The sequence below is a fragment of the Bufo gargarizans genome, chromosome 4 (genome assembly GCF_014858855.1).
Source record: "Bufo gargarizans isolate SCDJY-AF-19 chromosome 4, ASM1485885v1, whole genome shotgun sequence".
Taxonomy (NCBI): domain Eukaryota; kingdom Metazoa; phylum Chordata; class Amphibia; order Anura; family Bufonidae; genus Bufo; species Bufo gargarizans.
The window spans coordinates 85,699,236-85,713,491 of NC_058083.1; the positions used below are offsets into that span (position 1 = coordinate 85,699,236).

General features: G+C 42.7%; 1 protein-coding gene across 4 annotated transcripts in view; it reads left to right on the forward strand.

Annotated features, from left to right (window-relative positions):
- Positions 1 to 14,256, forward strand: part of PPP2R3A (protein phosphatase 2 regulatory subunit B''alpha) — a 194,190-nt gene that overhangs the window by 164,173 nt on the left and 15,761 nt on the right. For all 4 annotated transcript variants that reach the window (XM_044288771.1, XM_044288772.1, XM_044288773.1 and 1 more), the window contains 3 exons: positions 8,352 to 8,615; positions 9,807 to 9,910; positions 12,406 to 12,508. In XM_044288771.1, coding sequence (XP_044144706.1) covers positions 8,352 to 8,615; positions 9,807 to 9,910; positions 12,406 to 12,508 — 471 coding nt within the window. The remainder of the gene's footprint in view (positions 1 to 8,351; positions 8,616 to 9,806; positions 9,911 to 12,405; positions 12,509 to 14,256) is intronic.

Sequence of the window (14,256 nt, forward strand, 5' to 3'; positions counted from 1 at the left end):
TCCTGGAAAAATGAGACCTCCCGAACCCCCAAAAGAGTTGGCAAATCTCCCAGGTGCCACAGAACCCTCACTAAAATCAGCCTTAAAGGTGTTATCTGGGAATTTAATGTTGATGGCCTATCTTCAGGATAGGTCATCAATATAAGACCAGTGGGGTGTTAGGAAATACAGGGAGTGCAGAATTATTAGGCAAGTTGTATTTTTGAGGATTAATTTTATTATTGAACAACAACCATGTTCTCAATGAACCCAAAAAACTCATTAATATCAAAGCTGAATATTTTTGGAAGTAGTTTTTAGTTTGTTTTTAGTTTTAGCTATTTTAGGGGGATATCTGTGTGTGCAGGTGACTATTACTGTGCATAATTATTAGGCAACTTGACAAAAAACAAATATATACCCATTTCAATTATTTATTTTTACCAGTGAAACCAATATAACATCTCAACATTCACAAATATACATTTCTGACATTCAAAAACAAAACAAAAACAAATCAGTGACCAATATAGCCACCTTTCTTTGCAAGGACACTCAAAAGCCTGCCATCCATGGATTCTGTCAGTGTTTTGATCTGTTCATCATCAACATTGCGTGCAGCAGCAACCACAGCCTCCCAGACACTGTTCAGAGAGGTGTACTGTTTTCCCTCCTTGTAAATCTCACATTTGATGATGGACCACAGGTTCTCAATGGGGTTCAGATCAGGTGAACAAGGAGGCCATGTCATTAGATTTTCTTCTTTTATACCCTTTCTTGCCAGCCACGCTGTGGAGTACTTGGACGCGTGTGATGGAGCATTGTCCTGCATGAAAATCATGTTTTTCTTGAAGGATGCAGACTTCTTCCTGTACCACTGCTTGAAGAAGGTGTCTTCCAGAAACTGGCAGTAGGACTGGGAGTTGAGCTTGACTCCATCCTCAACCCAAAAAGGCCCCACAAGCTCATCTTTGATGATACCAGCCCAAACCAGTACTCCACCTCCACCTTGCTGGCGTCTGAGTCGGACTGGAGCTCTCTGCCCTTTACCAATCCAGCCACTGGCCCATCCATCTGGCCCATCAAGACTCACTCTCATTTCATCAGTCCATAAAACCTTAGAAAAATCAGTCTTGAGATATTTCTTGGCCCAGTCTTGACGTTTCAGCTTGTATGTCTTGTTCAGTGGTGGTCGTCTTTCAGCCTTTCTTACCTTGGCCATGTCTCTGAGTATTGCACACCTTGTGCTTTTGGGCACTCCAGTGATGTTGCAGCTCTGAAATATGGCCAAACTGGTGGCAAGTGGCATCTTGGCAGCTGCGCGCTTGACTTTTCTCAGTTCATGGGCAGTTACTTTGCGCCTTGGTTTTTCCACACGCTTCTTGCGACCCTGTTGACTATTTTGAATGAAACGCTTGATCGTTCGATGATCACGCTTCAGAAGCTTTGCAATTTTAAAAGTGCTGCATCCCTCTGCAAGATATCTCACTATTTTGACTTTTCTGAGCCTGTCAAGTCCTTCTTTTGACCCATTTTGCCAAAGGAAAGGAAGTTGCCTAATAATTTTGCACACCTGATATAGGGTGTTGATGTCATTAGACCACACCCCTTCTCATTACAGAGATGCACAGCACCTAATATGCTTAATTGGTAGTAGGCTTTCGAGCCTATACAGCTTGGAGTAAGACAACATGCATAAAGAGGATGATGTGGTCAAAATACTCATTTGCCTAATAATTCTGCACTCCCTGTAAGTTGTTTGAAGCTCTGTTGAGTGCTATGGTCTCTTCACAGCCTAAGTGCTCATGGAGTGCTGTGGCCTCTTCCTATAGCTGATTAGTGGGGTTCCAACTCCCAGGACTTCCACCGATCAGTTGTTGAAAGAGGCCACATTGCTCTGTGAGTGCTTCTGTCGCCATTGACGTCACCGTACACCGATCACATGGCCTGGGCGCAATTTGGTCCCATTCATGTGAATTGGGCTGAGCTGTGATACCAAACACAACCGCTATACAGCGAGGGGTGCTCTGCTAGGTAAGCTGTGAAGAGGCTAAGCCATCATTATCAAATTCTTTAAATGTGTGTGTGGCGTTGGGGATGCCATCAGGCACAACCGCAGCGTAATTTAAATCTCTGTTCCTTTAGAACGTATAAATCATGTGTTTTCCCCAGTGCACTGCATTTTCATGGTGACAGGGTCTCTTCAAGGGGGTTTTCTGGGACTCATGTTTTTCTTACAATAGTAGAAGCACAGCTGTGCACATTCTGCAGTAGCTGTACCCGGTACTGCTGCACAGTGCTCTTCATTGGGTTTAGTGGTTTTATTTTTGTCACATTTGAAGTTGTAATCACATAAACCATTCCTCCAGTCAATATGGTCAAATCTGTAGCTGACTCTTCTCATCTATAGTGGGTTCTCTAAATCATTAGCCAGGGATGACAACTCTGTTTTTGGATTACTGCCTGTTATTGGACTGCCCTTCTTAGATTAGCCTGCATTCAGCTACTCTTTATTGGTGCTGTCCAGTTTGTTGTAAATGTAGTTTGTGTCTGTAGATAGTTTTCATTTCGTTTGTGGTCCTCCACCAAACATGTTTGCCTGCAGGAGGGCATGGAGAGCCAGGAGTTCATGAATATGGGGACTCATTGGCATGCGCTCGAGCTGTTTAATACAAAGTGACTTAGCATTTTGCTAAGGGGATCTTTTTCTAGTTAATGTTGCTCTTAGAACTTAGGACACCATAAAACCGGTGACCGATCCCCTTTAATCATAACTTGCCTGCAGAAGAAAATTTTCAATATACTTACCATCTTGAAGTTGCCTGGATTGGCCAGTCTGGAACCTGGTCTTGTGAGGAGCCGTGCTTTGGAATTCTTACATGGGCCAACATTACGTCCTTCAGTCTTTAAGGTGCTGTGGATGGAGGCAGAATTGTCTCCCTGGCACATATGCAGATGAGGTGGATTCAGGAGTTTGTGCACGAGCCAAGGAGGTGCATTGTTCTGGCCCTGTCCACAACACCTCCATCCTCGGCAGGGGAGGTGGCGTGCCCGTCCATAGACCAAACCGCAAACCTGGTATTTGAATGTTTGATTTCTGAAGAGAAGCATGTCACGTGGATTCCAGTGCGACTGATCCACACAATTTTGAGACAAAAATACATAATTGGTTTTGGCCAGGCATGGTGTGTGAGTAAACAAAAATAAAAGCTTCCTGGTAGTCCTGTTGCCTGCAATGCGTCTCCATCCCTACCAACTGTAAGCGGAAAGTGCCGACTCCCCTCACGCCACTGCTGCCAGACAATCATTGGCCGCAGCAGTTATGTGCCATGCGTGTACACCTTACTGCTGAGGCTTCTGACTGGTTAGTAGCAGTGAAGTGTGAGGAATCAGCATGTCACACTTCTAGCTAGGCAGGGATGGAGAGACAACACAGGTACCAGAACGACCAGGGCAGGTGAGTGGTTTGGTCTGTATTGGCATTTTTTTTGGTTTTTTTTGTTTACTCATACACCATAGCCAACCATACCCAATTTTATTTGGACATCCTTTTTAAAGGTGGTTTCACACTAAGCATTTTTTTGGCAGAAAACACTGCGGCCAGATGTTACATGTTGACCAGCAGAAAAATATAATATGCATTTTTTGTGCCCGTCTGGTGTGTGACCACCTCTCATGCCAGTTCCATTTCCTGTCTGGTGCAGGTGTCCGGAGTTGTCTTGATTCTGCTGTGTGTTTCCATGGAAGGTACCAGAGGTCTTCTGCTCAAACGTCTGTATTACACAACAGAAGATATTAAGTACGTTTCCTTCGTTTTGTGATGCAGTTTAAATAAGTGATCACTGGTGGAGAGCACTCGTACTCTTTGGCTGTTCTTGTCCATTGAGGTCTTGGTTTTAGCAGCACACCACTGGCTTAATTTAGACATGGGATTTCCTTTGCGACACGTTTTATGGTGGAAGTCTATTTTTATTTCATGAAGAAGTGCTTCATCTTACAATTCAATGAGTGCCCTTAAACCCCCCACTTCTGGCCCATATAGTGACGTTAGACCCCTCACAGGTCAGGCTATGCGTATGGAAGGGTAATCGGATCCATTCCATCGAAGGCTCTACTCACATGTACTATTTTATTTTTTTTGTCTGCTGCAGCATTTCACTTCTGCCGACAAAAGCTTAATTTCATGTTTTTTTTTTTTTAAACCTACACATTAGAATCTAAGAGCACCCAGCAAATTTTAGCATAGAATAAGGTATAGATGATGGCCCAATAATAGGCTTTATGTGCTGTTTAAACCTAAAAGAACGTCTCTGTTAATGGCACTTACATAGAGGTAGGTGACATGTGGCAGAGCGCTTTGTGAAGTCCTCACAGCTCTGTAGATTTTCAGTGTATGTCGTCAGTGCACAAGGCTTCAGTGGTATTACTATGTCACCCTTTGTAGCCGCAGACGTATATGTGTCCGGTCCTCTTAGTAACACTGTAATGCTGGCGTAGCAAATTGTTCCTCTGCCTAGGATACCTTTCTTCAGATAATCATTCATACTGTGGTCCGACATTCCCGGGACGCCCTACCCTGTTCCATTGCACAACATGTAATGTCTGGTATCCGTTTCCACAGGAGTAAAGTAGTGGGTGACAACCTGCTTGTGTAGTGCCTAAAGGGAATTCGTCATCGGAAAATGACCTATTGTTTAAATCACGTTTTTATGTTAAACATGTTTTTTATGATATTTTTAATCTTTCATTTTAATATATACAGGTGAAACTCGAAAACTTAGAATATCGTGCAAAAGTCCATTTATTCCAGTAATGCAAATGAAAAGGAATTGCGTTATTGCAGCTTAAAATTAGAATATTGTGAAAATGTTCAATATTCTCGGCTCAAAGTGTCACACTCTAGTCAGCTAATTAATCCTTATCCCCTGAGGAAAGGATACCTCAAAATAGTGACTTTGGGGTTTCATAAGCTGTAAGCCATAATCATCTAAATTATAACAAATAAAGGCTTGAAATATCTCGCTTTGCATGTAATGAGTCTGTCGCATATGTTAGTCTCACCTTTTAAGTTGCATTACTGAAATAAATGAACTTTGCACGATATTCAAATTTTTCGAGTTTCACCTGTATATTTTTTTTAAAAAAATTCTGCAGTGTTCGCAGTGGCCACTAAGCCTAATAATAGGTGCCACTCCTTGGTCTGTACAGATCACTTTACTGCAGTTATCTGCTTATCATCACAGGCAGGATTGGAATAATACTTACCACCTATATATATACAGATAACACAAGAGCCACCATCCAGCTCCGTCCTGGCCTCTGCACAGGTCACAGAGCATGCCTAGAAAACTGTCCCACAGAAGTCACTGAGGTCCCCCCCAGACTGGTGTCTCTATGGACCATGGTGGCTGCTGTAAAGCATATCTCTTTATGCCGTTTAGGCAAGATGGCAGCCCCCATAATCATGTTCATGAAATGAAATAAAAAATAAAAATTTGCAGTCAGGAAATAAAAACATTAGAAAAAAAGAATATGTGTGACTGTATTAACTGTTAGAAAAAAACATTTTTGTGATTTCCTTTAAGCAGATCTCTGGTTCTCTCTCTATCTCTTGATCTACTGTTATTGCCAGGGAAAGCCACTTCTAGCCAGATGAGAAGAATGTAATATATACGGTAGATTGTTGGGCACTTAGCTCATCTATGTGCATGGAAGGTGTACTGAAGTGCACACAGCCCTGTGGGGCAGTCCTGGCTCTATCTCCAGCAATCCCATTCAATTCTATGGGACTTCGGAAAATAGCTGAGCGCACTCGCTGGGCTATTTTTAGGACTTCTGTAGAAAGGAATGAAGAGTCCGTCGCACATACAGTGCCTTGCAAAAGTATTTACCCCCTTGACTTTTTTTTTCCGTATTTTGTTACATTACAGCCTTTTGTTCAATGTTTTGTTCATCTGAATTTTATGTGATGGATCAGAACACAATAGTCTAAGTTGGTGAAGTGAAATGAGAAAAATATATAAATAAAACTATTGTTTGGAAATAGGAAAACAGAAAATTGGCATGTGCGTATGTATTCACCCCCTTTGTTAGGAAACCCATAAAAAGCTCTGGTGCAACCAATTTCCTTCAGAAGTCACATAATTAGTGAAATGATGTCCACCTGTGTGTCATATGATCTGTCGTTACATATACACACCTTTTTTGAAAGGCCCCAGAGGCTGCAACACCTAAGCAAGAGGCATCACTAACCAAACACTGCCATGAAGACCAAGGAACTCTCCAAACAAGTAAGGGACATTGTTGTTGAGAAGTACAAGTCAGGGTTACGTTATAAAAAAAAATCCAAATCTTTGATAATCCCCAGGAGCACCATCAAATCTATCATAACCAAATGGAAAGAACATGGCCCAACAGAAAACCTGCCAAGAGATGACCGCCCACCAAAACTTACGGACCGGGCAAGTAGGGCATTAATCAGAGAGGCAGCACAGAGACCTAAGGTAACCCTGGAGGAGCTGCAGAGTTCCCCAGCAGAGACTGGAGTATCAGTACACAGGACGACAATAAGCCGCAAGCTCCATAGAGTTGGGCTTTATGGCAGAGTGGACAGAAGAAAGCCATTACTTTCAGCTAAAAACAAAAAGGCACGTTGTGAGTTTGAGAAAAGGTATGTGGGAGACTCCCAAAATGTATGGAGGAAGGTGCTCCGGTCTGATGAGACTAAAATGTAACTTTTCGGCCATCAAAGAAAACGCTATGTCTGGCACAAACCCAACACATCAGATCACCCAAAGAACACCATCCGCACAGTGAAACATGGTAGTTGCAGCATCGTGCTGTGGGGATGGGACTGGGAAACTGGTCAGAGTTGAGGGAAAGATGGATGGTGCTAAATACAGGGATATTCTTGAGCAAAACCTGCACCACTCTGTGCGTGATCTGAGGCTCGGACGGAGGTTCACCTTCCAGCAGGACAATGACCCCAAACACACGGCTAAAGCAACACTTGAGTGGTTTAAGGGGAAACATGTAACTGTGTTGGAATGGCCTAGTCAATCCAATTTAAAAATCTGTGGTCAGACTTAAAGATTGCTGTTCACAAGCGCAAGCCATCCAACTTGAAGGAGCTGGAGCAGTTTTGCAAGGAGGAATGGGCAAAAATCCCAGTGGTAAGATGTGGCAAGATCATAGAGACTTATTCAAAGCGACTTGGAGCTGTGATTGCCGCAAAAGGTGGATCTACAAAGTATTGACTTTAGGGTGGTGAATAGTTGTGCACATTGACTTTTTCTGTTATTTTTTCCTATTTGTTGTTTGCTTTACAATAAAAATAAATAAATAAAAAAATCTTCAAAGTTGTGGGCATATTCTGTAAATTACATGATGCAAATCCTCAAACAATCCATGTTAATTCCAGGTTGTGAGGCACCAAAATACAAAAAAAGTCAAGGGGGGGGTGAATACTTTTGCATGCCACTTTACACAGTGTGCTCTCCTTCATTTTTGTAGACTTGTCCTGGAGATAGATTCAGGTCTCAGAGGTGGAACCCGCGCTTATCTGACATTGATGGCATATCCTAGTGATATGCCGCCAAATCTGAGAGGACACAACCCCTTTATAACGCAGGCAGGTGCACAAAAGATACCGACCCTAAAGAGGTGAATGACAAATTCAGATCTGCTACCTCTGTCTTTCACCACTATGTATATTGAAAATGAAATACTTTATCAATTTCTACCAGAACAGTGTTTCTGTAGCTGGGTTTTCTGGGTTCAGAATGTCATATTGGTAGGCATCCGAGTCTTGGCACCCCAGCCGATCAGCTGTTTGGAGGGACCACTTCACTTGTGCGAGCGCTGCAACACTTTCATTGTTTACATGGGGCTGCCTGCATGCTGTCTATTTTGTAGCGCTGGTGCAGGATATGGCAGTTTCATCTCCTTCAAGTGAACAGGACAAAGCTGCAATACCCACCCAATGCTAGACGTCATACGGGTAGACCGCCCCATGTAGACAATAAAGAGGCCACGGCACTCACACCAGTGACGTTGATCTTTCATACAGCTGATGGATCGGGGTGATGAGTTAGTCCTCCACCGATCTACTATTGACAGAGGCCAGCAATACCCTGAACCAAAAAAAAAAATTTGATACCGTACTTTTAACTGTGTTGTATTGTATTTCATGGCAGCCCCACACAAAATGGAGCATCCTATGCGCATTCAGTTGAGCACTGCAGTGCCTTGGGTCAGCCCCAGACTAGGCTGGACCCCACCAATCTCTCGCAGGATATAAATGTACAGCAGTGATGTGAATAGATCTTTAGATGTTGGCATCAGATATCGTAACAGTTGCTTTCTCCTTTCAGATTCAAAACAAACAAGAGAAGAAGCCAGGGACCCCTCCTCCTGCCCCCATCATCGCTCCTGTGATTCCTCGCCCGGCCACACCACCTCCTGCCAAAGTCATTGTTGCCCCTTCCGTGTCCATAAACATTCCACGATTTTACTTCCCAAAGGGGCTGCCTAACCCTAGCACCAACAATGACGACTCCATCTCCAAGATCGAAGCAGCATTTTCCAGTATGGAGGACGAGAAGGCCGACATCTACGAGATGGGGAAGATTGCCAAGGTAATTTACAATTGGTGGCAAAGGTTTTAAGGGAAATAGAGGATTAAATGGTTTTAGAAATCGAAACACAAAGTTTGTTACACGTAGAGCTTTTCTTTAAACCATGATGAAAGCTGGGGAGAACTTCTTATGCTTTTTTTTTGTTTTTGTTTCCTTACAATATCTCCTTGCTTCTGTGCTACTACCATGATCCACTAATGGAAGCAGAATTTACCTTTGGGAACTAAATCACATTACTTCCAATTAATCTTAAAATGAAAAATGAAGTAACTTTAGTTTAGTTTTGTGTGTCTCCATGGTAACAGACTACATAAAACCCTTGTGTAGTCGACCACTCAGTCAGTTGCCGTTCCATCTGTCCCCTAGTGCTACATTTGTGGCACAGCAGTGTATACACATATAATAATCACTCAACTACAGGATATATTGTGTATTTATGGAGTGACTAGTAAGCATTAAAGGGGTTATCATAAGAAAATGATGTATCCGTTCTACACAGGATAGTTTATAAATAATGGATCACGGGGTCCAAACACTGGGACGTGCCACAATCTCCAGAATGAGTCTCCTCTCCGAATGGAGGGGCAGTGTGCACGTCGGTCCTATGGGGCTGTAGACAGCACTTAGTGAGTCCTATAGCAATGAACGGAGCGGTGGACTGACATGCACTCTACCACTCCATTCAGAGAGGGGGCTCTGTGACACATCATTCTCAGGATCAGGGGGGTCCCAGTGGTCGGACCTCTCCACAATCTGTTATTTATAATCTCTCCTGTGGAATCATTATGTGTGATAACCTCTTTAAGAAAAATACAGGAATAGGAAAAAGCATAGAGATCTCAGTGTTGACATATGAATACACAAATTTCCTTATGGAGAGCGCCTAGTAGGCCAAACAATGCTCCTCTGGGAAAAAGGGGTGTAAATTATCTCTTTCCAAAAGAAAAGAAAGCTCTGCCACCAATGCCAGCAGATGAAGCTGACTGCCCTATAAATTAATGCTCGACCTTTGAAACAGGCCTTGAGACATAATTTAGGATTATACCAAGCCAGTACCTCATCTGCAGACAGCTGTTTCGGGGTGATAGTCCATCATGAGTGCAAAGCAGCTAACTGGGTGATAGGTCTATGTCAGAATTCAAGGAAGACTGTTTCTCCTTATATACCTTACATTAACCTCCTGTTCTTTAGGTATGTGACTGTCCATTGTTCTGGAAGGCTGCCCTGTTTAATGCAGCTGGTGGAGAGAGGACTGGCTTTGTGTCTGTGCATTCATTCATTGCAATGTGGAGAAAGTAAGTACTAATAATAACTATTCCATTTGTAGAGCCAACATATTATGCTGCTATTTACCATCCTAGGAAGCTGTATACATGCAAAATATCAAATCATTTCGAAAAAAGGAGGAAGTACTCTGCTTCAAGAGCATACAGTCCAAAGGGGGGGCCTGGGAAGTGTTACAGTAGCTGGTCTGCAGTAACCACATCTGGCCACTACACAATAGATGGAGCTGTTTAGTTCCAGTGTCTGGTCCTGCCATCGGATGTTCTGAATACAGCTGATCCGTGGAAGTGATGGGAGTCGGGTCCCTAGTGATCTGATATTGATGACCTGTCCTAAGCATAGGTCATTAATAAATAAGTCATGGTAAATCCATTTAAGGACAACATAGTTGAGTGAAAAAATATCTGTGAACAGGTCAGGATGCACGTCGGTCATGGACTGTACAGTTCATTTGGAAAGTCTTCAGACCTTTCACTTTTTCATATTTTGTTACTTTGTGGGCTTGTTCTGAAATTAAAAAAAAAATCATGTTTTTTGCAAACTTATTATAATGAAAAAAAATTATAAATTGGACATAAAAGGACATAAGTATTCAGACTCTTTATTATGACCCATGAAATTTAGCTTTGTGGGCCTCCTATTTCTCTTCACCATTTTTAGATGTGTCTACTGGAATCCACTTGTGGTAAACTCAGTTGACTGGAAATGATTTGGAAAGACACCCTGTCTCACAGCTGATAATGCAAAAACCAAGCCAAGAATTGCCTGTGGAGCTTAGAGACAGGATTGTTTGGAGGCACAGATCTGGAGAAGGGTGCAAAAAAAAATACCCCCCCCCCCCCCCCCCATAATTCTTAAATGGTAGAAGTTTGGAACAACCAGGACTCTTCTTAGAGCAGGCCACTCCACCAATGTAATCATGGGGAAATGGCTTTGGTAAGAGAGGTGACCAAGAACCCAAGAGTCACTCTGGGTGAGCTCCAAAGATCTTGTGTGCAGATGGGAAAAACTTCCAGAAGGTCAACCACTGCATCGCTCTACCAACCTGGGCTTTCGGAGTGACCCAAAAGAACCCTCTGCTCAGTAAAAGACACATGAAAGCTGCCTGGAGTTTGAAGGAAAAAAATAGCCTAAAATACTCTGACTGTGAGAAACAAAATTCTCTGGTCTGATGAACCAAGGTTGAACTTTTTGGCCTCAGTTCTAAACATCATGTCTGGAGGAAACCAAGCACTACGTATCACCTGCCAAATACCATCCCTACAGTGACGCATGGTGGTAGCAGCATCATGCGGTAGGGTTGGTTTTCAGCAGCTGGGACAGGGAGATCAGGATTGAGGGAAAGCTGAATGGAGCAAAGTACAGAGATATTCTTAATGAAAACCTGATTCAGAGTGCTGGATCAGGTTTTCATTCCTGGGCCTCAGATTTGGCCATAGGGTCACCTTCCAACAAAGCAATTCCTAAGCACACTGGCAAGGCAACACAGGGGGGGGGGGGGGGCTTAGGGACAACTTTGTGAATGTCATTGAGTGGCCCTGCCAGAGCCCTGACTTGAACCCAATAGAGTATCTCTGGAGAGACCTGACAGAGCTTGAGTGGATCTGCAGAGACAAATGACAGAAAATCCCCAAATCCAGTTGTGCAAACCTTGTGGCATCATCCCCAAGAAGACAGGAGGCTGTAATCACTGCCAAAGGTGCTTCAACTAAGTCCTGAGTAAAGGGTCTGAATACTTGTGTAAATGCAAGATTTTAGTTTTTCCTTTTCAATAAATTAGCAAAGATTTCAAACATTCTATTTTCAATTTTATGGGGTACTGAGTGCAGAATGATGACGAAAAGCATTATTATTTTTTTTTTTTATTATTATTATTCAAGTACCAGGCCACAACATAACAAAATGTGAAAGGTCTGAAGACTTCCCAATTGCAGAAATGTACAGCTCTCAACTATCTCAATCAGTCCCATAGTGAATAAAGCGATGGTCATGCATGCACACTTGGGCTTGGGGTTCTCTTCTTGTGATGGTTGGAAGTCCCAGCAGTCAGACCCCCCCGATCATATATTTATCACCTATCCTGTGGATACAGAGCTTAGCTATCTCCAGCAGCCCCATACAGTAATTGGAGCGGCAGCAGATACACTTACTGACCATGTTCAAACAGGGGAACACGTGCCTTGTTCGAGATTGGTGCATGTTAATCCATCTGAAAGTTTACTTTACAAACATTCCCTTGCATAACAGAGATCCTTATAGTCCTGACTAACCTCTGCTGCACCCTGTGGACTTGTGGACAAGCATGGCATATGCTTAATCTCAGCATTTCTTATTATAATGGGTATAGAGGACAGAGGGAGTCAAACATGGCACCACAAGTAAACGAGCCTCACACCTCATGTGAAAGTAGCCTAAGATGTATAACAATTCACATTATTTCTCTTTGATGCAGTGAGTGTTTTATATTGATGACCGTCTCATACATGTGTTATTTTAACTCTTACAGGTTATTACAGAACTGCCACGATGACACATCCAAGTTCATGCACCTTTTATCAAAACCAGGCTGCAGCTATTTAGAACAGGAGGACTTCATCCCCCTCCTACAAGTGAGAACTTCCCTCATCCTAACCACTAAGACTTTCTTCTGGTCATGGTAGAACCCACTAATGTTTTCACAGGATAAGCAAACCCATCAGGTGATTCCTGCTGCCTCCTCTGAGAATATTGGAAAAGGAACAAGAACAAATTGGTTGGGTCCAGCAGGCTTAGGGATTTAACCCGCTGAGTACAACCTGTTCCAACCCACTGTGGAGCGCCAGATCACTGGTTTCTAGTAGAGGATCACGGTAAAGGGACTACTAATGTAAATTAGTCCTCAACATAAACCCAAATAGATATCAGTAAATATGCAAGTGAATAAATGAGAAGATGTATATAAATATATAAAAATGCCACCCTGTGGGTGTATTAGATACAGGTCAAACAAGGAATGGAACCCAGTTGGTAGTATGCTTCGTCTCCATTCAATAATATAGGATTAAAATTAAAGATTAAGGGGATAAAAAGATTATGTACAAGCTCTATTGACTTGCTTCACAAGGAAACCATAAACACCCCCCCCAGCCTGGATCGCCTGTAGAGTATCAGAAGATGAAGGCAGCCGACATCAATTTGGGCTTCTAACATTAAAGGGGTGGTCCATTTTCACCCCCGTAGCCCCCCTGACAGGAGCATCAGAGCAGTTCATGCTCTGATGCTCTCCTTTGCCCTGCGCTAAATCGGGCAGCGCAAAGGCATTTTTTGGAGATCCGGTGACGTACCGGGGCTCTCCATGGGGCTGCCAGGAAGCACGGTGACATCACCGGCATTGATGGGCGGGATTAAGTACTGCCCTAGCTAGTAAAACGGTTTCCACCTGGCAGTGTGTTATTGAAAACAAAAGAGACCTGAGATGCTAGCCTCAGGGGGGCTGCCAGAGTGAAAATATGGGTATGTCCGGGTTCAGCTTTGAACCCAGACAACCCCTTTAACAGAAAGGTCATCACCCACAGCGTTTCACGCCACTTCACTCTAACACATGATGGCAATCCGGTAGGCCTCAAAGTAACCCCCCCTAGAACAGATTTCACTCTCCTTCCAGCAATTATGACGGAAAGAGATGTTCTAGACCTATCAGATGAACACTCTCACACCCTACGGTCTCAATGAAACACTGGAACATGTTAATTATTAAATTCCACCATCGTTTAACACCTCCTGCCAGAAAACCTTATCATGCCCTGTCTCGTCGAAGTCTAGGTACACTGCTGTACACGATTAATGTACTATCCCCTTACCCTTGTATGGAAAACTACCGTTAATCCGTGACTCCAAAATAGTAAAATGAGACAAAAAGCGCTCCAACTATATCGTCTCACAGAACATTTTATATCTCCCAGTACAACCACTAACTATCCCGGGAAGTTACCCCAGCATAACTACTTATGTTTCATCTCCTCATTCTTATTGCTAATCAATGAAGATGACTTATGGTATTCAAAGATGGTATAGCCAACTTCCCATTGGGTGTGTAGTATTATTACTATTATTTTAATCCAAATTCTGATGTAACGTTCATATATTTGCTTTTATTTTTTGTTTTTTATGCTAATTCTCATTCATCTGTACCCACCAGTATTTTTTTACCCCCAAAAATTATTATAGCACCCACCATTAACATTCATCATTTTTTATATATTTTTATGCATGTTGTGATTATGATCTTATTTATAGATTGTTTTTATGGTAAAACATATTTATATGTGCGTAGCTTAGATTTCAGATAACATAGACTTATGTCTAATAGGCTCCGATA